This window comes from Mustela nigripes, chromosome 6 (assembly GCF_022355385.1).
Source record: "Mustela nigripes isolate SB6536 chromosome 6, MUSNIG.SB6536, whole genome shotgun sequence".
Lineage (NCBI taxonomy): Eukaryota > Metazoa > Chordata > Mammalia > Carnivora > Mustelidae > Mustela > Mustela nigripes.
In genome coordinates this window covers 9,346,881-9,371,583 of record NC_081562.1, presented here as the reverse complement: position 1 = coordinate 9,371,583, position 24,703 = coordinate 9,346,881, and the positions used below count along the sequence as shown (strand labels likewise).

Sequence of the window (24,703 nt, the reverse complement as noted above, 5' to 3'; positions counted from 1 at the left end):
GACCAGCTCTTTCCTGGCACGGAGGGCTGAGGGGTTACCTGGCCCAAGGCCTCAGTGCGGATTCATACACGCCCAGTGCCCGCTCCTGCGGCCGCTCACACCCGCCCCTCCCTACTGACCTGTCCCAGCCTCTGTTTTCTCAGCTGTGGTGGGCACCGGCCCTGGATCAGGTGCCATGGTTAGAAGCAGAGTATGTTGGAAAGTGTGGCTGTGGAAGCACCCCAGCCCTTCAGGCAGGTCCTCGGAGGCACTGAATCTGGGGACACATTGGAAAGGGAGGGCCAGGACCTGTCCCTTGGAGCTGGCAGCTTCTGGCTCTTCAGGGAACCCATCTCCTTATGCCATCCCAGCATAGGTACAAGGGGCAAATGTCCAGTTACCGCGGTGGAGACCAGTCCCACACTGAAGGCATATGTGGTCAGTAGTGAGACAGGTAAATTCTTCTACCTTCCGCTGAAGTGGCAGCGAGAGATGCAGGCGAAGCTGCGTACTTATACCGGATGTCCGGGGCGGGGGGCAATAAAGCCGCCTCCCTTCCTTCTCCACATCGCCCCCCCACCCCCCAGTCCAGCATCCCAGAGAGAGCCAGCCTCAGGCCCCGTTCCCCCAACCCAGCTGGGTTTTAGGGGAGAAACCAGGGTTTCTGAAATTCGGGATCAGTCTTTGGGGCATTGTTTTGGTTTAGTGTTCGTTCTCTTGTTTTGCCAAGAGCAGAGTCCCTGTGCCAGGGCCAGATAAAAACTACACATGCCATGAATCCTGGGCATAATTTATTTTTTTTGCATAGGCATAAATTAGAATCTGGAGATAAAAAGTTCAGAACTGATAGTGCAGCATTTGTGACAGGAGAGCGCAAAATGAAACCTGGTTGTCAGGGCTGGGGCTGCCGCCAGAGGGCTGCAGGTGGCCTCGGGCCTCAGCTTCCTCCCAGCTTCCTCCCCCAGGAGCCCATCTAGGGCTTAGCCCTGCTCCCAGGGCCCCTGCCTCCACAGCAGCCCCTTGTGGCAGCTGGGTAAGGAGGAGCTGAGTCAGCCCGTGCCCCACACAGCGGGGCTAGGGATCAAGCCCAAAGCTTTTCAGTTAAGAATCAGACCTTGAAGAATATATACATAATACAGCAGAGCCCTCTCTTCCCCCAGCCCACCACCCCTGAATGCCGCCACCCCCGTAGAAAATGAGCTAGAAGGAAACAAACTGAGCAAGAGCTGGAAGAGTCCCGAGGGGGCAGCTGAGAATTAGGGCCCTTACACTCGGGCCTGACTAGGATGGGGACCCACAGCAGACAGACCTCTTGCCACCGTGACACCTTCAATGTCACTATCATACTCATGGGACCACCATGAGAGCTGGGGGCATACCCTGCTCCCCACCCTTTTAAGCTGACTGCAGCTGCTTCTGGCCTCAAAAAACTGGTCTGGGCTCCCTGCACCCTGGGGGAATGTGACAAGCTTGCTCTGGCACACAGGCAGGCCTAGCAGGAATGGGGAGCGGAGTGGACCTCGGTCTCAGCATCGGGAGAGAGAAAGCAACTAGCCCCAGCAGAGGGGGAATCAGACAGGCCGGCCCCCTGGCCCCTCAGAGGCTTACAGGAGCCAGACCCTCGAGGGGTATGGAAAGCCCAAGGGCCCACTTTGACCCAGAACAAGTACAGTGTGGCGAGGCCTTTGGGGGACCTCATGGGTCAAGCTCCCTTAGGTTGATGGCACTGGACTTCTGGAAGAGCCCGGCTACCCTGTACAAGGAGCTGCCCGCCTGGGGCTCAATCCTAACCTGTACCATGAGCACATTCCTCCTGGAGGCTCTCACTTCCCCGCCGGCCGCTGGGGGTAGCTCACTTGCCCCAGGCCCTCACTTACAGCCCACCCATGGCTTTGGCACCTGCTTCATGCACACGCCTACCAACGGCAACTCCCTCGGTGCCAGCCCCTGTCCTGGCTAAAGGGCAGACAGGTTTCACCCACCTTTGCTGGAACTTGTCCACTCACTGCCTCTCTCCCTGTCTCTCAATCCCCCACGATATGCTACATATATACACCCTTCCAAGAGGGGGAAGTAGACCCCCAGTGCCTGGCACAAAGAAGACAAAGAAAAGGGACACTGGAGCTTGCTGTCCCCCTCGAGCTGTCCTGCTGCTAGGACAGCCCTACATCTTCTCAGCTCCATCAGGCCAGGGGTTCCTGCTTCTGGAAGTCTGTGTGCTGGTCAAGCATGTGGGGAAGTGGCAGGGGTGCTGTTCTCCCCCTCCCAGAGAAAGGGGCACACGCTGAGGGGCTGGCCTCCCAGCTGGCTGGCCGCAGCACAGAGAAGGCTTAGTGGGCGGGTTCCCCATGCACCCGGAAGCGGTAGATGCAGGTGTACTCAGGGTGACCCCAGTTAGTCGAGATCCGAAGCTCCACCACCTGGTATGTCGCCATTTTAGGGTCCTGGGTAGAGAAAGAAGGGGTTCAGTCCTCAAGCCTCACTGACAGGAGGGTGGGAAGGGACACAGCCCCCCGCCCCGTCAGCCTCTACAGAAAAGTGGGCTTCAGAGCTCCTGTCTGCAGCCCATGGAGCAGAGCCTCCAGCCTGCGAGCCACGGCGCCCCAGGGGCTTCATAGGTCCTCCAGGGGCCACTGAGCCACAGCCATGTACAAATGGCCTCGTAGCTGAGGACCAGCGGGGTTCATCCCAGACTGACACATTCACAGGAGCTGTCAGTGGACAGAATTACCTGTCAGTGGACAGAATTACCTTCATGAAAGGTTTGATGTTGATGCTGGAAAAGAATCCTTTTACTCTGAACTGGGCAGGACTTTTCTCTCTCAAGTTCTCATCAGGCCTCTGTCCTCTATGCTCAAAAAGCCACAATTTTTGAGCGAGCTCTTGGAACAAATTTCTCCTGCTTTGATGCCAGTAGGCACAGCGCTGTCCGACTCTTCCTGTCTCCCTCTGGCCTTCCACACAGCCTCCTGTCCTCTACCTTCTCAAGGCTCCGTCTGCACCCAACCCTGTGAAGTCCCCAGCACTCCGCTGCCTCAGTTACCTCCCTGGGGCTGACCGCTCAGTCTTTGTGTCTAGTTGCCCTGATCGCTCCACTGGACCAGCCCACAGGTGCCTCAGACTTGGTGGCCAAAGCCGCTGTTGCAGCAGCCTGCCTCTTGGCTCCTGGAGCCATGCCCCCCACGCCTCTTCTGCAGTTCTGTCCACCGGGACCCTTGGCCTCCCGACTGTGTATCCACTCTCCCTCCTCACACCCTCTTTCTGCAGCCACTTCCTCCCTGGTCTTGTCCCCTCGAACCACCATTTCCACACGGCTACAGTGATACTGTAAGGTCTGGTCACTTCTCTGCCTGAAACATGGCAGTGCCCATCAGAGGCAAAGGTGTCTGGCCTGGTAGCCAGGCCTGCCTCTCTCCGGCCTCCCTTCTCGCCACCGGCCCTTTGCCCCCTTGTCTGGTTCTTCACCCCTGCTGTAGCTCTCAAGCCCCCTGCACGGCATTCACTCGGGGCTGCTCGTTAGAACATGGATTCCCGGGGCGCCTGGGTGGCTCAGTCGGTTAAGCATCTGCCTTCAGTTCAGGTCATGATCCCGGGCTCCTGGGATCGAGCCCCACATTGGGTTCCCTGCTCAGCGGGGAGTCTGTTTCTCCCCCTTCTCCCCTTCCCTCCACTCATGCTCGCTTGCTCTCTCAAATAAAATCGTCAAAACAAAACAGAACACTGATTCCTTAGGACCGTTGGAACCCGGCAGCCTACCTCCTGGGGTGTAGACTGGGAGTCTGCATTTCTAACAAGGGCCAGGGAGACTGATGCCCACTCAGGTTGAGGCAAATGCCCCACCTAAACGCCCTAGTCCTGCTGCACTGAGGCCCGGCTGGTCCGCCCTCAGATAAGTGCCCTCTCCAGGCAGCCTTCTCCATGCTCCCTGTCTGGGCTGGGCCCCTCCCCTGTGCTGACATCTAGCTGGTACTTCTCCGATGCCACCTTGGACAGCTGTCCCTGTTTCCTCCCTGGAGCTCTCGGGAGGCGGGGGCTGCACTTTTGCTTGCCCCAAACCTCCGGTGCCAACCCCAGGCTGAGTGCTCAGAAACTGCTGAGTGGGTGAGAAAGTGAACGGGCCATGTCCGTTCGCACAGCAGAGTCCTGTACCTGAAAGTAGAAGGTCTGAATGGGCTCCCCATCCTGGTCATAGGTGAACTGGCCAAGAAGTGTCCCCTCGTGCTGTAGGTCTTCATCAAACCCCTAAAAAGAGAACAAGGGATGGAGGAAAAATCTTGCACTTAGAGGAGTGCCTCGCCCCCCCCCCCCCCAGGAAGCAATACTCTCCTTCCTGCTCCCCTACCGGTCCCTTTCCACAGCAGCAGATCAGGCAGCAGCCTTGGTGGGGCTGTAGGTGGCCTGAGCCCTGGACCTAGTTTCTTCCAGTGCAGCCTAAGGTAATTGGGAGTGGGGTACCATTTTGCACCCTGCTACTCTCTCTTCCAAACCTGCTTCCTTCCTCCCAAAGAACAGATCCCAGCTTTATCCTCAGTAGAGCCTGACAGGGTCCTGTACTCTCTCAGTCCCCCACCCCCCTGCCACCGCCCCCCGCCAAAAGGTACTCACAAAGATGGAGAAATCCTTGGGGGCACTGGAGATGGTACTGTTGGGCGACAAGGACTTGGGGACATGCTCTAAGGTGACAGCAGTGGGGCGGATGCGGGCAGAGAGGCGAACCACGGCAAAGCCCTGGGGCCCCTGGAAGGCCCAGCAGTTGCCTGGGTGCACGTCTGGCTGGAGGGGAAGGAAGCTGGGTCAGCATAGGGCCGGTGACCAGGACAGCCCACCCTGAGCACAGCTCGTGGTGATCCAAGACAGGAGTCCCCCAGCTACCCGGGTGACTCTGCTCGGGGCCCCCGCTGCTACCCTCTCTGGGTGCCTACCTGGAGAATGACTCGGGGGGACTGGGAGTGGTACCACAGGGGGATGCCGAAGAGGCTGAGGAGGGCCGTCTTGGTCTCGTAGGTCTCCGAACACCGGGTGCTGATGACACTGGCCCCTAGGACAGGCAAGCAAGGCAGTGTAGGCACCTGGAGCGGGACCCCAGCAGCAGAGGGAGGGTGGGAGACCCAGACACCAGCGCACCTCGCCAGCCCAGGGCACCAGGTGGGGATGGCTACTGCCAGGTGCTCTCTGAGGATGGCGGGCACGTGCCCCGGGCCCCGGCTGTGCCGCTCAGCTCTATCTGACTACAGAGTAACTGAGCGTCAGCCTCTCCCTGGCCAACAACGGCGTTCTCTTCCCCCAGACTTCTCCAAGCTTCTTAACTAGCCTTTGTTGTGAGTGACAGTGTGCTGATCTCAAGGCCCAGCCCCAGCACCATGGCTGCCCGGGCCGATGCCAGAGGGCCCGCCAGCACGGGGACCCGGCTCTGCCAAGGGTGGGGAGTCCCACGCACCTCCCGATTCCAGAGCGTAGTCCACCATCCCGATGCGGTCCTCGCTGTAGCGCTTCAGGGCCTGGTTTACGATGCGCTGCACCTGCTAAAGGGAGCCCCAGGGCAGCTGCCAAGAGCTGCAGACTTGTCCACCTGAGCGCCCATGCCTGGGGGCCCCTCCCCGCCTGCACCACACACTGGCGTCCAGCCACATGTGCCACTTCCCTAGATGTTCCCCCTGACCAGTCCCAAAGCCCACATGAGAGCCCACGTGAGAGCCTCTCGCATATCCCTTAGGCTTTGGAACATACCAGAAAGCCGACAGTGTGGGACTGTGTAGGTGGGTGGCTCCCAGGGAAGAGACTGCTGTGTTAGGGGTGGGGCTGTTCCGGGGGCCACCCAGTCCTCACCTCCTCCGTCACCCCGATCACGCCTTCCTTCTGCAGCGTCAGCCCCAGGCTGGCCGCGGCCTCCCTCGCGGACTTGCCCTGCATCTCAGCCACGTGGGCGAGGATCTTTCTCTCCAGCTCCTGCAGCTGAGCTTGCATCTCCTCTCGCTGCAGGAGCCCCGCGCGGGTTCCCCCACCTCGGAGAAGGTACTGACTGACCCAGGCAGGGAACTGAGACTCCACCTAGGGACGGAAGAAAAGGTCTCTGAGGAGCTCACAGGGACATTGTTGCTCTGGCGGCCCAGGCCAGGGCGGCAGCCGGCTTGAGTGGAGGGGGTAGGGAAGGAGCACAAGCCAGCCTGGGAGGGGAGGGCCGGCCCAGCACGCCCCGCTGACTGACACGGGGGGAAGAGTCAGGCACAACCGTCCACGTTACTGAAGACAAAACGGGAAGAACTCCGGTCAAAGCAAGCCCGCATCTGTGCCAGGTCCCCAGCAGGGGCCGGCGGGACGATCGGGCTCTTGGCGGCGCGGGCTCCTAGGACTGGCGCCCTCAGAGGACAGGCTGTTCAGCAGGGCCTTTGCCTAGTTCCAACTTACGTCATCCCTCACGGCCTGCAGCTGCTGGGGCAGGAGGCCCACTTGGTCTGCCACCGAGCTCTGCTTCAGGCTCAGGGCCGCCAGCTCCTGCCGCAGGGCTGCCAGCTGGCCCTCCAGCCGCCCCAGCTCCTTCGCGGAGTTCTCTCGGAAGGCCTCTTGGGTCATCCTACTCCCAAAGAGAGGAGAGAAGAGTAAGCCTTGGGTCTCCGGCGAGGGGTGAGGCCGTGACGAAGAACACAAGCGCATCCCCTCACCGGCTCCCGACAGAAGTGTGTGCTCACCTCCCACGGGCGCGTGTGAGGCCTAACACCTGGGGACCCCGGCTGCAGAGCACAGCCCCGGTGCCTACGATCCCAAGGAATGAATTCTTCTCCTGTTCCCTTTCTAAGCCCCTGCCTCGGCCTCTCCCACCCTCCACACATCCAGCTGTCTGGGGCTTGGGAAGGCAGCCTGCACGTGTGTGCAGAAAAAAAAACGGTAAGTCTCCACGTGAGCCCACAAATCCCACTTTTCTTGCGGTGCCTCCCCTACCCAACCTCTCTCGCACCCGAGGCCAGGCTCTCAGCAGCTGTTCCTGAGCCAGGTTTCAGCCACCCCCATTCTGCTCTGAGGTGCTCTTCCCCAGGCCTGCCTGGGTGCGGGGAGGGGAGGGGCAGGCCTAAGCCAGACGGCAGCACCCATTACCTTTGCCACTCAGACTTCAGCTGCTGGAGTCGAGCCTCAGACTCCTGTAAGCAGGAAGAAGGCACAGATGCAGCGAATGCCAGGCTCACAGCGACCGGTCTCCCAGGGCAGGAGTCTTTGTTTCCCCACAGCCCCACCCCTGCAAACCTAAACCGCCTGGTCAGGGTCCCTAGGAGAACCCCCAAGCTGGCACACCTCGGCATTCATCATTCACTCACTCGTGCACTCGGCACATCATACCCAGCACAGGAGGCCTCCTGAAAACCACCCTTCCTCAAGTGTGCCCCAGCATGTCCCTGCAAAGCACTCCGGGGCCCATGGGCTCGGCCCCCGCAGAAGTCAGGGGACCACACCCCCACCCCGGCTGGTGTCTAAGCAGCCTCTTCGGGAGACCCATGCTGTCTCAGGCCACAGGCAGACATTGAACAGGATAAGGGCCCCACCGACCTGGGAAGCCTGGACAATTTTCTTAAAGAGGTCTTCGGAGTCTCGGTGATGCTCTGCTCTCAGGGTGACCAGTTCCTCCTGTAGGAGAGAGGAGAGCGGCTCAGGACTCCCAGAGATACAGGCGGAGGGAACTTCACAACCAGGACGTGGTGGGGCTGGAACTTGAACCAGGCCTGTCCATGAACTTCAGCCCCAGCCTCTCTGCTCCGGTGCCCCTTGGAAACCCGCGCGTCTCCCTTGATGTCTACTGCACACCTCCTGTGCCCAGCACTCTACAGTCTCACGCTCCTGGAGCGCCTCCGTTTTACAGGGAACTAAGGCTTAGTTAGACAAGCTAGCTGTCAGCTGGCCCAGTGCTGTCTGTCATGTCAGGGTGCGCAGGGCCTCGCCCCTCCACCCCACACCCCCACGGTGCCAGCCACGCGCCTCCCCGCTCCCGCTCAGAGACCTGGATCCGAGCAGCGGTGTCCCTGCGGAAGTCCTCCTTCAGGGCAGCCTCACGGCGGCTCACCAGCCCCTCCAGAAGCGCCAGCGTGTCCTCCTGGCTCAGGCCCACGTGGCCCCCACCGCCGGTGGCCCCCTGCCGCAGCTCCAGCCGCTCCAGCCGCATGGCCTCCTTCTGCCAGTTGGAGGAAAATTCTGCGGCCAGAGCTTCCAAGCGCCGCTCCAGAGAGTGGACCCGGGACAAGATGCGCTGTTCAGCCTGGTGGGGTGGGGAGGGAAAGCCATGGAGGGGAGGGACCTGGGATGCAGAGCTTCCCCAATGGAAAGGAAAGAGAATCCCAGCTACGTGCGAATGTGAACCCACGCTGGCTCAGAGGACTGGCTCAAGGATGCTCTGTGCCCTGCCGCTGGGGGTGGCGGGGGGGGGGGGTGGACACCAGCAGGCAGCTGGGGTGCCATAAAGTTGCTGACATGTGGCGACCGTTCAGCACAGGACGCCGGACACACGTGGCCCAGAAGGGTCTGGTCCCCAAGGAGGAGTGGGTATCGGCCAGGTGAGTGGGGACATAGTGAGGAGGGACCTGCAAGGGGCTGGGTGGCCTGCCGGGCTGACCCCAGCCCCCTTCCCTCTGCTGCATGGATGCACATGCCAGAAAGTGAGGGGCCGAGGGGTTCAGCTGCTGACTTCAGCAGCTCCCACTAAGTCTATCCGAGAGAACCGGGGCTAAAAGACAAAATAATTTGAAAAGGCTTGCTTTCTTCTCTTTAATTAGAAGGCCCACAAAGGAAACAGAATAGAAGTCATTTGGAGTCATTTGGGGGTTGTTCCTGATAGCGTGCCATGAATTCTGAGAAACCTGCTGGCTTAAAAACAAAAAGCTTTGTCAAGGGAAGATATAATCTGTCAACTGTCAGTTAAAGACAAGAGCCTCCTGAGCGCAGAAGTTGCTTCTGATTTTTAAAATTTTTTAAGTAGGCCGTACATGTGCAGGACTCAAAAAGCAAACAGTAAGAGGCCACTCTCTTAACCTGTGTCCCTATCCACCTGGTGCCCTCAGCCACCATCCACTCCCAAACAAAGCAATGATTTTCAGTCCTGTCTCTGCACATACAAGCAAGCACAAAGATCTCCTCTTCCTTTGCACAGAAAAGCTGATGCTGAAATTGTATTTAACATCTTTACTAATGATTACAAAAGGGAAAGTTATTAATGCCAAAATAGGTCATTGTTTTATGAAATGATAACATGATGGTCAGGAAAGTAATATCTACCAAAATAAATGGTTACCCCAATCAGCTTCGGCAAGATACAAGCAAAATTCAAATAGATTTAGGGACTAAAGAATTTTAAGTTTTCCTTGTCACATGCACACATTCTGGTTACCTGGGCACTTGTCACCACCCCCCACTGCCCCACTGGACTGCAGCCTCCTTGAGGACACACCTGGGCTGCAGAACCGGCCCCCGGGCTACCCTCCTCTCTGTATCCGCACCCTCCGCAGTGTGGCCTTACAGGCGCTCCCAACAAGAGGTCGGGTCTCTGTCCCCCTCTTGGAATGTAGACTGGCTGTGAGATGGCCTTCGGCCTTGAATGTGGCAGAAGGGACAGTTCTGAATCTAGGCCTGATTTCGCTCTCCTGGAACCACAGAACAAGCGCAGGCGAGCTGAAGGAGGAAGCACGTGTGGGGCACGGTCCGCCCTACTGACGCACAGGCCAGCTGCAGAGCCGGCAGGGAGCCCTGCCTAGACCAGCCTGTCCTTGCTCAGACCAGAGAAGCCACAGACTCAGGAGCTAATCAAATGCTTGTAGCTTTAAGGCACTGATTTTAGGGGTGATTTACTTGTGGTAACTGACCAACGTGATCACCTTATTCGTAAAGGATGCTTCGTAAATATTTATGAAATTATACCGCAAAGGAACAAAAGTAAACAAAAACGATTTGTCCCATTTTTTTTTCCTTTGGTTTTCGGTGCTTAAGATGGCAACTACCTTCGGGGCAGTTTGAAGTCCTGTTGAAGCACAGGCAAACAGCTCCCCCCGTACTGCACCCAAGACAGCAGAGAGAGGGGGCTCCTGGGAGACAAAGCAGTTTACCCGTGCGGACCATGCCCCTTCTCAGAGCCCCGTAAAGTGTTAATTGCAGGGAAATCAGCCATACACACAGGCGAGGCGAGGACCCGGGACCCCCAGATCCTTACCTGGAAGTGGGAGGAGTCTCTGGGCTCCCAGACGTCCTGCTGCCTGCCGCTGCTCTTCGATGCCCACCAGGAAACCAGAGCAGGGTGGAAGGTCTGCAGCCCGTAGGGGTAGAAATACCAAGCACCTGTACACAGAGGAGAGGGGGTTATCTGGGCCAGTGGCCGTGTGCAAGAAGGCACAAGCTGCTGGAGACGGCGTCCCAGTCAACATGGGTTCCTGGTAGCCTGCCGTTCCTGTGCGCTGGCTTTCTGCTGGAAATCAGGATGCGGGATGGAGCTTCCCGTCATTCTCAGATGGAGGCTTCCACCGGACTGTCTCGGAGTATGTGCATTCTCACATACCTCAGGAGCCCTCATCTTTCTCTGGATGGCAAAACTTGGAGAATGTGGCTGTAAGGAGCTAGGAATGATCCCAGATAGAACCGGGGGCCACCCTCAACTGCCATCAGAATCACCCAGATTCTGGGGCGCCTGGGTGGCTCAGTGGGTTAAGCCTCTGCCTTGGGCTTGGGTCATGATCTCATGGACCTGGGATCCAGCCCCGCAACAGGCGATCTGCTCAGCGGGGAGCCTGCTTCCCCCTCTCTCTCTGTCTGCCTCTCTGCCTACTTGTGATCTGTCAAATAAATACATAAAATATTAAAAAAAAAATAAAAGAACAAAATACAAAACATCTGGCCCCACTTTCTAGAGCATGAACTCATTGGTCTGGGGGCTCCCTCTATAGGTGAGGTGTTTTCGTTTTTTAAAAGATTTTACTTACTTACTTTGGAGAGAGAGCAAGGGAGTTGGGAGTGGGAGAAGCAAACTCTGTGTGGAGGCTCAGGGCCTGATACGTGGCTTCATCCCACGAGCCCGGGATCATGGCCTAAGCTGAAACCAGGAGCTGGATGCCCAATCAACTGAGCCAGCATGTGCCCCTGTAGGTGAGTCTTAAAAGCTCTTTAAGTCTTTAAAAGTCTTTAAAAGCTTAAAAGGGCACCTAGATGGCTCCATTGGTTAAGTGCCTGACTCTTGATCTCAGGGTTATGAGTTGAAGTCCAGCAATGGGCTCCTTGTCCGGCAGGGATCCTATTTATAAAAACAAACAAACAAAAAACAAGCTCCCCAGGGAACTCCCATGGGGACTGTGACTGAGAATCACTAAAACAAGTCACCTGCTAAGAAGGTGCTTTCAACCTAAGACGGCCACCGCCACAGTGACACGTGCATGTTGCTTTAGGGGTCACGTGCTTGTGGAGCTTTCGCTCCTGAGCTTGCACATGCGTGTCTGTGGGGGGGGCAGTGGTGAGGGCACCTGCAAAGCCATATGGGTGTCCATCCGAGTAGGCCCACAGCTGCCACTCAGCCGGGGGCTGGGAGCAAGCACAGCAGGAAGCACACGCCCACCAGGCTTTCAGTCAATCCCTGTGGACATGCCTCACTTCCTGCACTCCCCTCCCTGCGCAGGCCACCCCAGCGGCCTTTCACACTGTCCACGCGCCTCTCTCCATGACGCCACTGGGACAGCAGCTCCATCAACCCCGCGAGGCCCCGGTGAAACTCAGCGGAGGTAACCCGTGAACAAAGCACGATCCAATTGTAAAAGATCATTATTATCTTACGGGTGATGCCCAGTTTCCACTGGACATGAACAAGCTGTTCTTATAACAGGATACAAAAAGGAAATCAACACTTGGAAAAATTTTCCACCTCGCTATTCAATAAATACAAGTTGAGGCGACACTAACCCTATAAAACCAACCCTAGGTGCGCCCGGGTGGCTCAGTGGGCTAAGCGTCTGCCTTCGGCTCAGGTCATGATCCCGGGGTCCTGGGATCGAGCCCTGCATCTCCCTCTCCTCCCCACTTGTGCTCTCTCTCGCATCTCTGTCGCCCTCTCTCTCAAATAAATAAACAAAAGCTAAAAAAAAAAAAAAAAAATCAACTCTTGGGGCACCTGGGTGGCTCAGTGGGTTAAGCCTTTGCCTTCGGCCTGGGTCATGATCCCAAGGTCCTGGGATCAAGCCCCGCATCAGGCTCTCTGCTCAGTGGGGGACCTGCTTCCCCTTCTCTCTACCTGCCTCTGCCTACTTATGATCTCTCTCTCTGTATCTAATAAATAAAAACTTTAAAAAATCAACTCTAAAAACAGAATAAAGCATGGTCTCTATCAATTAATTGTAGATGGGCACAATCATTAAAACAGCCGGGGTGGGGCGGGGGGGGAACAGCCCAGAGGCCATAGAGGCAGCCCCTGTGGAACTGTGGGCCCCCAGTGGCGCTGCTCCATTCATTACAAGCTGAACACACAATACATACACACAATGGTTACAACCACGTAAAACACACGAGATCATCCTAGGATAGAGACTGGAACAACGTCAAGCGTCTTGTAAACGAGCTATCTTAAAAAGGGCAAGCTTCTCTTTACTACTTTACCGTTTTGATCTCAAAGACAGCTAAAGATTGAACCAGACGTGGTGACAAGAACTCACTCACCCAGACGACATCCTGCTTTTGAATGAAGGGAAAGTGACTACTAATAACAGTGCTCCTATACCAGGACAGGTCCCGAGCCACAAGGCTCCAAGAATGCTCTAGACATGCCAAGGCAGTCCAGCGCAGCCACCCAAACAGGACAAGAATCAGTGGACCGGGGCATAGTCCCTTTCACCCACTGGGTGCCCTGCGCATGCCACATGGGTCAGTGAGGGCCTGGGAGAGCCAGACAGGATTGGCCAAGGGATTGGGGCTGCCCAGGCTCCGTCTGATCCCACTCACCCTGTCTCCTTCCCCTCCCTGTAGGTCATCACCGTCCCTTTGGTTCTCATGCTGCCGCTCAGCGCCACCCCCCACCCACACCCTGCCCTGCCCCACTGGCTCGCCAGCTCCATTTGAGCCTGGCACTCGCATCCTACCCCGCCCCTGCAAGCCCGGCGAGCTCACCGTAGGTCAGGCCAGTCGTGAGCAGCAGCAGCAGGAGGAACCACAGGAATGTCTTCACAGATGAGAAGCGCCTACACCACAGGAGGGGACAGCAGGGCGGGGAGAAGGGGTGCAGAGGTGTCAAAAGGGCATTCGGGCCCCTTCATCCCCATGGGGAGTCTGCAGAGGCTTTTCCCAAGCGCAAAACTCGAGCTGGACGGGGTGCCCTGAAGTGCCCCATCTTCCCTGGGCTGGACTGGACACTTTAGAACTTTACTTTCTTGGAATAATGGGGAGAATTCTGACACTCTGAATTTTATGGATGTTATTTAAAATCAAACGAAGTGGGGTCTCTGAAAAACCTTTTCATACACAGAGATTCTCTAAGCAAGCAATCTAGAAAACAACAAAAACAACAGAACTCCTTAAACAACATTCTTTCAGAAAACGAACCTTCTTTTGATGACACAGATCCACCCCTGCCCCTCCGCTCAGCCCAGCTGGCCAGCCATCCACCCAGGATTACGGCCAGAGAACCCTGACTTCCTGGCTTGGTCTTTCCTGGCTTTGCTGGGTCCAGGATTTGGGAAGTAAACCCACAGCCCCCCTCACGCAGCACCTACTCCTGGCTTTGGAAACACGCCTCAGAGAACACTGGGTTCTAGACTGCCATGAGGCCAAGAGGAAAGCCCAACTTTCTTGGCCACACCACTTGCTGGCTGGAGCCTAAAAACCTGACCAACAGGAGGAAAGCCGTGCTCGGCAGACACGGAAGTGGCCAGCGGGGGCTGGCATTTAGCAGAGACAATCTAAGGAACCTGTAGTTCCAGAATCCTCCCTGAAGAGCTCTTGGTTTGGAAAACAACACCTGACCCAGGGCCCTCATCTGTCGGGCAAAGAGGGGCTGCTCTGGGGGGTCCACTCCCTGCTCAGTGATAAAAGCTACGTGTGAACTGGGACGACCACCTTCAGAGAGAGCATACGTGGGTTTAGGAGCTCTCTTGGTCCCTTCTGTCCCTGGGCTTCTGGGTTCCTTGTCAAAGTGGGGGTCGCGCTCACCTGGTCAAAACGAAGACATCAAGAAGGGAGGCAGCTGTGGTCAGGCGATACCAGGTCGTGCCAACCCACCAGTAGAGGAGGCCAAAGAGCCGGCCTAGAAGAGGGACCGGCAAGTCCTAAGTGTTCCTGAGCCAGAGGCCTGCAGGTCATGGTTTCAGATCGCCGCTCTGTCCACCTGCCGCCCTCTCCGCCCCGACCCCCAGCACTGGGCTGCCGGGGCACCTCTGTCCCGTCCGAGGTGACCCCGTTCCTCTGATCCCACCTGCCTAGTCTGCCAACGCCCTCCATCCAGCTCCACAGCTGCTGCCACCCTGAGAAGGCCAGAGTGTTACTGCAGCTCCTGGTCTCCGGTGATTATTCTAGAATGAGCTTTCCCTGATGGCCTGACGGTCTCTCGATGGGTTACCCCATCCCAGGGGGAAGGGGCAGCTGTAGAGAATGGAAATAATGGTGCACAGAGCAGCCAGCACCCACCTGGAGAAGTGACAAGCGTCCAGAGACAAGAGGCTGCCCAGGAGACGGCGTTCCTTAACCGTGAACCCGAACTATGGTGGTCTGTCTCCGAGTAGCCTGCCGGACAGAGAGGCCATAGCTCAGTCTGTCCTCACTCTCACAGGCCCAGGACAGGGAGACTGCCTGTCAGGTGTCTCCTTTAGACTGTGAGCTGAGCCCCCCATCATTCTCCTTCGCATCCCGGGAGCATCACATGGGCCTGGCCTCTCGGTCAGTAAACGCCCGCTAAAGGAGCAAAGGGGTAGGTTTCTGACATTTTATTTCCCTTGGGCCCCTCGTCTGCGTCCCTCCCCTGGCCACCTGTCCTTCAGACTGCCATTCGCAGCTAGACTAAAGGCCTCGAGCCCCTCCTCGATGTGAAGTCCCACATGAAGTACTTGCTGGAAACAAGTCAAACACGATGGAGCTGACCACAGGCTGCTCTGATAGGTGGGGACAGGGCAGCCACAGTGTGTTAAGGGCCACCCCAGGGCTGCGTTTCGGGAGCCACGGTGGGGGGATGCCCGGCTGGTCTGTGGAGAGGCCTGCCAGATACCGCGCGCTCCTGGGCTGTCAGGGGGCCCCCTCCCTGGGCCCCCCCCCCCCCCACCTCCCCCCGGCGTTGGCCTACCTGCAAAGTCATCCTCCGAAGAGTAGCCGGAGGAGGACCCCAGGAAGTCCTCGGAGCTCCTGTTCTCAGCAAGCCCGTTGAGTTTGCTGCTCTCCGTGCCTCTCCTCCGGCGTACCCGGAGATCCTCACCTGCGCAGGAAAGAGTGTGGGGTTCTCCAGGGGCCGAGAGCTGCGCCCAGGAGGCTGTGCCAGAGGGCCTCGTGGGGACACCCCGAGAAGCACCTCTGACGGACAGACGGCACTGCCTTTCGCTTCTCCTGAGCTCCCTGGGTCCACAGGAGGGTCTCTGGCCGGGAGCAGCCCCATGAGGGCTTTGCTGATATGGCCTTCGAGTTCAGACACTTGGCTCCCCTTCTGAGGGTTTCTGAAGACAGCGAACCCCTCCTCTGGCCCAGCAGTGGTGAGGAACCCACTCAGGGAATACTTGGGACCTTACGTTTCCACCAGAAGCAAAGCCCGAGGAGAAAGGTCTCAGAGATACTCACCCCAGTAGGGCTCACTGTGCAGGTGGTCGTCGAGGATGGAGCTCCTGGCTAGGGAGGCGGCCCGGGGGCTGCCGAAGTAGGACTCCCTGACCACCGACTCGCTGTAGTAGGAGGTGTGGTCATCAGAGGAGGGGCCCAGCTGGGGCGCTGGGGACAGGCGCTTCATGTTGCTGGATTTCCTCTTCAGGGTCCTGTGGGGGGTCAACCAGGAGTGAGGAGGCCGGAAACAGGCAGGTGAGCCCAGCGAGGAACAGAAAAGCAAGCCACTCTGCCCGTCTCTAGTGTGTGTGGGGGGGGGTCAGCCCCGTTGCTAGGAAACAGCTTCCGAGCTAGGTGCCAACCACCGGTGCTTCCTCCTCTCCCACAGTCTCTCAGCCTCACCAGCAGTTAGGTGATGGGGTCAGGATTCAAAGCCAGGTCCTTAACCTTGAAGCCAGTTTCCTCTTGGGCTTCTTACCACAGTAGCAATTTCTCCCACCCCCTGGAAACCCAGACCAACCCGACAGGGCCTCCCGGGACTAGCAGAAGCCTTGAGAGCTGCTATGTGGTCCTGCTGTCAGCAGGGCACGACGGGGCAGGCGCCTGGTTCAGCTCATTCACCGTGCCCCTCCGACGTGAGCCTCTCCTGCTGCAGCCCTACAGACCATACACGGGGGCCTGGGGACAAGGGCCAGAAGGGCACACCCATCCATAGCAGAAGGGGCTCCTGTGAACCCCACTTGCGCTTTTGGGGTTTCTGGCCTTTTGGGGCTTCTGGCTTTTTGGGGTTTCCAATCCTGAAGCTACCTCTCCCCACGTCCTGTCCTCTGAACATGAGGGCAATGGCCGGGCTCACAACACAGGGAGAAGGAACAGCAGGGCTAGGTCCTGGCATCTTCAAAGGCGTGAAGGTTCCTGCTCAACTGGAAGAGGGCGTCTGATCCCTGCCCACTGAGGGGACAGTGGGAAGATGCAGCGCGGCGACCTGCCCGAGTCCTCTGCTCTGCTCAGCGTGATCCACGGTGGGGACAGGGGAGGACGAGGCAATCCCTCACCTGAGAGGACTGTCTTTAAACAGGGTGCTCTGGCTTCCCATCACCGAACTCCCTCCACTGCTGCTGCCCCCGTCATCATCACCCTGGGAGTAGCGTGAAAGGCGCTGGCTTCGGCGAGACATGGCAAGGTAGGCTGGGGACCCTCCTCCTGAAGAGACTCTTGGGAGAGAAAGGAGGCCACGTGAGGGTTGTCCTCAGCGCCTCCCTGGCTCCCAGGGACCAGCCCACCCTCCCCGTGCATTCGACCCAGCCTGACAGGTGGGGACATGGGGCAGCCGGCACCCAACCTGCTGGTGTCCCCACCCAGCCTCGGGCTCACTCGGGCCCCAGGAGGCCTCTCCCACTGCTTTCTACAAGCTTCTCCTGTTTTCGGCTAACCGGATGCTGAGCTGCACATGAGGCAGAACCGGACCTTCTGCAACCTTTGGCCCATAATAGAGCACCCAGGACGCGACAGGCACTCCACCCCAATGCTGACCGAATGCCTCTGATCGCTGCTCCCTTGCCCAGCCTGTGATGCTGCCCTCCCCCCTAGAGCTGTGTGCACACTCATTCCAGCTCTTTCTCTTGGAGGGGACACGCTTTCTTTTCCTTGTGGCTATGCTCTCTGATTCAGGGTGCCACTCCAACCTGAACTGGAGAAAACTTTTTCCTAGTAAGTCCCTGAAGGGGTCTGTGTGCTGTCTCCCCCAGTGACGACATCCGGACAGGACTGGGATGGTGATGACAAAATACTTTGTTAAAGGCCTCCTAGGTACCGGGCTCCTTACACAGCCATCTCTGATCCTTGTGAGCATGGGAGACACGGCTACTGCCATCGTCCAAGAGAGCATCCTGGGACACCGGGGTGGGGGAGGGCGGGGATCGGTGACCTTGCCCACTGTCACCTAGCCTATGAATGACAGGTGGCACGGCCTGAGTCGTTCCCCTCTACTGTCAAGTTTTCAAGGTGCTTTCGGAATGTGTCATGTGTCCTCAACTAGAGTCTTGAATAGCCTCAAATATGCTCAGAACAGGCTGTAGAGAGAGTTGTCACACAACAAGTACTTGTTAACAAACAAAGAGGGGAGGTAGAGCGGGGTGGGATTAGGTCGTCTCTGCTGGAGGGAACAAGTCAGCGCGTGGGGTGAGAACTCGGGGCTCTGGAACGGATATGGAGGACTGAGCGGAGGCCAAGGAGAGGAAACCAGGCAAAAGGCAGTGCTCTACAACCCGAGGAGGACTAAGAAGCCTTCTGGAGAGTAAAAAAAAAACAAACCCAAATTCAAAATCCCAGATGACCAACGTGAAGAGTCTCAATGTGGTGCCCTTGCCTGCCCACGTTACAAAGTTTTTGTTACATATGGGGCCCCCTCCAGAGTCCCCAGTACCTGTGACTTATTATCCCTTCTGGTCTTCCTGGGTGATACTTAAATTGTTCCCTATGTCTACAGAGGGCACCGACTCTAGCATTTCCCAACTCAAGACTGTGGAAACCAGAAGGTCTGTTTAGTCCAGCTGGAGAATTCTAGAAAGTTCTCTTCTGAAAAAACAAGCACTTCCATATCTTGGTCTTACTGGCATCCTCCCAGGTAGGATGCCCACCTGGCATCCCTCTGTGGTTTTTAGCCTGTGTTGGCAAAGGGACTGACCAGTGGTAGCGCAAGCAGGAAGTTGGCCTGGGGCCTTGCCCTTATTCCACTCCTTATAAGGTAATTCCACCCCTGCGGGCCCTTCCCACCTGAAAGCTCCACGTGCCCAGATAGGCTCCTCCTCCTAACCCTGCAGGCTGAAGGGAATGAAGCCTTCACCCTGGGACAGAAACAAAACAATGTTTCTGCCAAACTCAAGCCGCTGTTGGCAAGAATATAAATATTCAGACAGAGCCAGGGCGGTGGGGGCGCGGGTCGAAGGGGCTAGTGAAAACAGAGCAGACGGCACCCTCCTCCACCCTCCCCATCTTTCCCGCAGTTCTGGAAGCCCCCAAACAGTTTGCAACGGAGTCTGGGCTTCAAAGGTAAGAAAGGTGAAGGCCGGAATCCTCCAAAACAAGAGCCTCTGCGAGCTCAAATAATTTGCATATCAGCAGAGAACCCACCCTCCCCAACACAAACACACCAGTTAAGAAACCCTCGAACACAACATCCCTCCCCACCTCGGAGCTGAACCACATCCTTTTCTCAACGGCACCTTCCCCCATCCCCCCCCCCCCCTCCCCCCGCCACAAACTTAGATGGGATGCTGCCAGTCTGCAGACTTAACCTAGACCTCCGGCATCTTCCATGGGGGTTTTTTCACACTACTTTGCCTCGTGGGACCCGTAAAAACCCTCCCGGTGCCTACTCCCTTCTCCCTTCACTTTCCCTACGGGCTGAACCCACAGGCATTTGATTTTTTTTTTTTTTTTTTTAAACCAACCACGCGCCTTCCCTGCCGCTCTGTTCTAAGTCACACTCCCGCCTCCTATTTGTTTGGTTTCTTTTTTAAAGAACGGAACAAAATGGGCCTTCCTCCTATTCCCAGAGTCTGACAGGCAGAGGCAGGGAACTGTCTGTCCCTGGAAACTGCCTGCCTGGCACGAAAACACGGGCACTGCCCTGGGCCGGTCGGAGGTGGCCCGGCTGTCGCTCCCTTCCTCGCGGGGAGGTCCTGCGCGGGGAAGTCCCGCCTGGAGACATCCGCCCTCCGCGCCGGCCAGTGGGCGGGCTGCGGAGATGAGTCAGGGCGGCTGGCCCCGGCGCGGCGCTGGCCCTTCCCAACCGGCCCAGGGGCGTGCGCCGGGCGGGGCTGGAGCCCGGCCCAGCTTGGCCGGGAGAGGAAGAACCAGGCCTGGGCAGCTCGGCCCTGGCCGGAGCCGCCCGACGCTGACCCCGGAGTCGGCGCGCCCGGAGCCCGGGGCCCGCGGGGAGGCGAGCGAGGCCGGCCCCGCGCCCTTGCCCCGCACGTCCCCCCGCCAGAGGCCCACGGCCGGCGGTTACCTGCTGCCGCGGCTGCTCCGTGCGGGGCCGGGGGCGTGCGAGGCCCGCTGCGCCGCCCGGGCGCGCCCCCTTCCCGCGTCGGAATCCCGCGAGCGGAGCTCGGTGAGAGGCCAGGGGCGCGCGGGCAGCGGCGGCGCCGGACGAGGCCAGCGGGCGGGACGGCGCGGCAGACAATGCGACCCGCGCAGAACCGCGCTGCGCGAGTGGGGCCGGCCGGCGCGCGCGTGGCCCACTGTGTATGTGTGCGCCTGCCAATCAACGCTGACAGGCCGCGGCCCATTGGCCAGGCCCCGCCCGCGTCACCGCCCACTGCCACCGCCCATTGGGCGGTTTGAACACAAAGGCTCGGGTTCGTCCCGCCCGACGCGTGGGCCCGGGGGGGGGGGGGCCGGGCGCCTTGCCCGGGGGCCGGGCGGGGGGGGGGGGGGGGGCCGTGCGCCTTGCTCGGAGTCCGCGCGTGGGAGGCGCGGGGGCGGCGGCGGCATCTGGAGGACGCTGCTGGAGCCCGCAGGTGGGGGCTCGGCCGGGCCTGGCTGCGCACTTGACTCCGGGCCTGGTGGTGCTAAACACCTGATCCCGCTCCCAGCGCTGCCTTCTGCGCCTCGTCCCACCCGTGACCTACTGGCCACGGCGTCCCAGTGCTCCGCAAGCCGACTCCGCCGGCCGGGGTGCCAGGGCCTTAAAGGCATCGTGACGGGGGAGACAGCCTCTCTGAGGATGGCCCGGGGAAGTGGGGAGTAAGGGGAGTAGAAGACCCCTGGCCTCAGGCCCATCTGGACCGGGAGCGAGTCCTTAGCCCTTAGTGGACCGATCCTCCTACGGTTGTTGAAGGCTTGCCGAGTGCCTGGCGCATGCGTAATGATCCTTTCAGCCAGGCATTTCTGCACCCATTTTAGAGATCAGGAGACCGGTTCACAGAGGTTTTAAGTGATTTGCTTAAAGTCACAGCTTGAAGGAGGCAGAATTGAGATTAGGAGCTTCTCTTTACATCCGAGTCTGATTTTTCTGCTTTAGGGTTAATTTTGGGATTCCAGACGGGGCCAGAGGCTCCGTCACATGTGGGTCTGCCCCCACCCCACCCCACCCCCCAAGCTTCACAGCGAAGTTTTTCTCCACTTTAAGGAGGGAATTTGCTACATGGGGTATTGAGAAGGCAGGGCTGGTTACCTCTACCTCGGGCCTCACTCAAGTGTGTGTAGATAGATACATAGATACATAGATAACGGAGGGAGTCAAATGCTGCCCGTCTCCAGCAGTCCGCCACCGGCCAACTTCACAGCTGTAGCAAGGGCACTGCTCGCGAAGAGTCTTTTCCTGTGCAAGTTCTTCTATGGGTAACTGTGCTTTTTTTCACTTTTAAAGCACCAAGAGGAAGAGACAAGAAATTACAAAACCACTGCGACAGGACAGGAAGGCAAAGGAGGGTAGGGGCATGAAGAGTGAAGCCCTGTGCTAAGCTGACTGCAGCAAAACGAAAACCCTTCCTGGGCGTCTACTGCTCCCCCTGGAAAAGACGGGTCTCACCTGCCCTGGTAGTATCCTGAAGACAAGGGTAGACAGCAGACCCCCTGAAGACAGGGCTGGCTTTCTAGGACCTCGCATGCACGGGGAGTGGCTCATGTCTGAGTATCTGCTGAAGGTGGAATGTGTGAAATGAAAGTGCAAATCAGATGCAGGGCCAGCTTCCCAGGGCCTCTCTCGACACCTTTTCACCAGCCTCTTATCTCCCCAATCCTGTCAGTTTCACTGGAGTGTCTGTATCTCACCATCTCCCCTGCAGGCCTGTTTCACTCTCCTAGGATCCTGGCGGAAGGACCCTTTCCTGGGGCCTGCCTTCTGCCTGGTGGAGGCAGAGGTCCCTCCTAGACCATGTCACCTCCGTGGGCCAGCGGAAGGTGAATAATGGCCCCAAGGTTATTAGGTCCTAATCCCTCAAAACTGTGCATGTTAGCAAAAGTGGTGAGTCTTTGCAGACACCTTTAAATGAAGGATTTTGAGATAAGGGGAATATCTTGCATTATTAAGGTGGCCGTACATGTAATTACAAGTGTTCTTAAACAGAGCGTTAGGGAAGAGGAGAGGGCGGTATGACCCCGGAGGCAGGGACTGGAGCGGTGTTGTCATGAGACCAGGGATACCGGCCATTCCCAGAAGCTGGGAGAGGCAAGGACCCCATTCTCCCCTGGAGCCTCGGGAGGGAGCCTGGCTTTGCTGACACTTGGGATTTCAGTCCAGCAGCTTTTGATTTTGTACTTCTGGCCTTCCAAACTGTGGGAGAATATGTTTTTGTTGCTTATAAGTCACAAAATGGGTGTTGATTTATTACAGCAGCCCCAGGAAAGAGGTAAGAGACAGTTCGGTTCTCCTGTGTTTGTGCCGTGCCCCTCTGCCCGCCCTGACCTTCATCATGGGTGCCAGTCCTCACACGCAGACCCGTCTCCCCACTCTCTCGGCCCCTTGGCTGTCTCCCCCGACTCACTCAGCAACTTCAGCCCTCGGGGGCTCTTTCCGGCTCAGCTGCCATTCCTGTGGCCAGTCTTCCCACAGTGGCAGGGTGGGAGGCGGATGGCTTCGGTCCCTGGAACAAGGTCTCAGTGGCTGACCATGCAGCTCCGGCAGCGGGGGCCACATGATTGATGGCTTTCTTTGTCACGGGGCACTTTTGCCTTGATGGCCCCTTCCTTCATAATAAAAGTATTTAAACTTGTATGTTAGGATCCCATAGGTAGAAAGATGACCACCATCCAGGTGTGATTCATTCGTAAATATTATTATTATATGGAATTTTTCTTCTGATGTTAAAAGGATGAAAATGAAAACATTTCCGTGGGCTCTGCGTGCCCTGGCTGCTCTGCTTAATAGAGAAGGTGGCCCCGCGTGTCAGAAATGTCACGTCAGTGCACCAATGATAAAAAGCAAGGAGCAGCCCAGGTTCCAGACAGGTGTCTTCCTCGCTTACTCTGTGATCCTGGGGTGGCCACTTGGCCTCTCGGAGCCATTTTCCTCACCTGAAATAATAACATCCTGTGTGTGACCTTGGGCAAGTCAGCAAGGCCCCCTGGCCTCTTTCCTCATGCGTGGGGTCAAGCAAGTAGAGAAACTGCTTCAATACGAAGGGCTTTTGCTACGGGAGATCTTTGGGAAGATGAGGAGGTTGGGCTGCTGGTCGGTCCTGGACTCATGGCCATGGTCACGTCAGGGAGCTTCTCTGGGCTTCCAGAGACCCCGGCTCTCATGTGGAGGTGGGATGACCCAGGTACCTATGTGCCTGCTCCATGACTCATGTGCTGGGGACTCCATGTGCACATGTCAGAGGAACACATGGGCGACAGTGGAGCCTCCAGTTGCCTTGCTGCTGCCAAGGCCACCTCCACTTCTCCCCACTGCTGTCAGCCTAGGTCAGCAGCCAGGGTGTCGGCGTCTGTCATTTAATCGCCCCAAGCACAGTATCCTTGCTGGGGGCAGGATGGGGAGGACTTTAATGCCAGGCTTACCTGCAGCAGGAACACGTTTGGCAGCTATGGGGAGGGTGGGTAACCTCAGAGCATCCTGGTGCCCTTGCACCCCCAGGGGCCGCTCGGGGGTCTGATGTGGGCTCCCTACCATACCCTGCCCCGACGGGCGACAGGGCTTCATATTTATGGGATCTTTCATCCCAGTACCTCAAAGAGCTCTGTCACCTGGTGACAAGCGCAGTAAAGCCTGTTTTATGGAAGGGGGAAGGGGAAGGCCAGTCCGAGGAAGGAAGGGTGCTGGATCCAGGTTAGCGATCAGGCCAGCCGGGCTCTCATGGGTGACTGTGCCTGAGGTCATCTCTGTCCCCTCGCGCCTATCACAGGGCCAGGCTCAATAAACACACATCAACGGCCTGCCTGACCGCAGCTCCCCGATCTTCAGATCTTCAAACACCCCACTCCCTGGCGCCCCCCCTGTGCTCCCCAGAGCTGAGCCCTCCTTGGCCTCACCCACCCAGTGTGCACTGCCCCCTCCCCACCTCCGCACTCCTGCCCATTCGCTCAGGCTCTGCGCTGGCCTAGAATGCCCTTTCCCCATTTCTCTGCCTGATGAGACACTACGAAGCTTTCAGGGATGGGCTCAGATGGCGCTTCTCCCACAGAGGCTTGCTTCCCTGCCTCCAAGTTCCGGAGGCAGAAGCAATGGCTCCTGCACCATGTTCCCACGGTCCCCACCCCCTCTACCCAGGCACGTCCCACGCTGTGTTCTGGAATTGGAATAACAGTCACCCACGGCCCCTAGGGACAACAGGCGCACCGGCAGGGCTCGTGCCCGGCCCTCGCTGTAAGCTTGGATGGTCACTCATTGGCCCCTGCTCAGCGCCTGGAAGAATGGCTTGCCGGGCCTCTGGGGTGAGAAGGAAAGTCGGGGGCGGCGCTGGGGCCTCCACGGCTCCTGACTCATGGACTTATCCACAGGGACTGGCCTGATATCCCCATGAGGTCGTCTCTCCTCAAAACGACTCTCAGCCTCTTGACACCCACACCTGCTGCTCCAGCTGCTGTGGGACGTTGTCAGCTGATGGTTCCGAAGCGCAGGCTTGACACTCAGACGCTCCCGGTGAACAGCGCTGGCCAATCAGGTAGGCTTTCTCAGCCTTAGTGTCCTCATCTGTAAAATGGGGATGACACCGATGTGTCTACTTCCCAGAAGCCTAGCCCGTTGCCGGGCACAGACTGAGTGCTGTGTCAACGTCCATTACTTTTTAATTCACGAAACATGCCTGCTTGGCCAGTGAGGAGGACCCGGCCCTGCTGGAGAAAGAAGTGAGTGATCGGATCACACAGTGCGCCCCCCCCCCCCCGAACCCAGGCCTCTGGGGCCCCTATGATCAAGGCCTCCGTATCACTTTCCTGGACCCCTTCCTCCATAAAAATATCTTTTGGTTTTTTTTGAAAGATAGCCTCTTCCTTTCTTTCCTTTTTTTAAAAAGATTATTTATTTGACCCCCACAAAAATATTAAA

At 57.9% G+C, this 24,703-nt stretch overlaps 1 protein-coding gene and 1 long non-coding RNA gene across 2 annotated transcripts; one reads left to right on the top strand and one right to left on the bottom strand.

Annotated features, from left to right (window-relative positions):
• Window positions 1-753: 753 nt before the first annotated feature.
• Window positions 754-19,816, bottom strand: SUN2 (Sad1 and UNC84 domain containing 2). The gene is made up of 18 exons (XM_059401995.1): window positions 19,724-19,816; window positions 16,767-16,925; window positions 15,733-15,923; window positions 15,248-15,376; window positions 14,599-14,694; window positions 14,125-14,218; window positions 13,087-13,157; window positions 10,160-10,284; window positions 7,964-8,218; window positions 7,516-7,593; window positions 7,069-7,112; window positions 6,385-6,550; window positions 5,806-6,027; window positions 5,417-5,501; window positions 4,902-5,017; window positions 4,585-4,752; window positions 4,129-4,221; window positions 754-2,423 (listed from the first exon to the last, which is right to left on the bottom strand). The coding sequence occupies exons 2-18, from the start codon at window positions 16,886-16,888 to the stop codon at window positions 2,310-2,312; spliced, it is 2,169 nt and encodes a 722-aa protein (XP_059257978.1). The 5' UTR covers window positions 16,889-16,925; window positions 19,724-19,816; the 3' UTR covers window positions 754-2,309.
• On the top strand, window positions 19,745-24,703 carry LOC132019221 (uncharacterized). Its single transcript, XR_009404719.1, has 3 exons — window positions 19,745-19,825; window positions 21,086-21,255; window positions 24,157-24,703. It is a non-coding gene; the product is annotated as an uncharacterized LOC132019221 (long non-coding RNA).

Coding starts and splice junctions, on each gene's coding strand:
- SUN2 (XM_059401995.1), bottom strand. CDS start 16,888: ATGTCTCGCCGAAGCCAGCGCCTTTCACGCTACTCCCAGGGTGATGAT. Junction 8,219..10,159: donor GAGACTCCTCCCACTTCCAG/GTAAGGATCTGG, acceptor CCACCCCACCAG/GCTGAACAGCGCATCTTGTC. Junction 6,551..7,068: donor CTGAAGTCTGAGTGGCAAAG/GTAATGGGTGCT, acceptor CTTTGGGAGTAG/GATGACCCAAGAGGCCTTCC.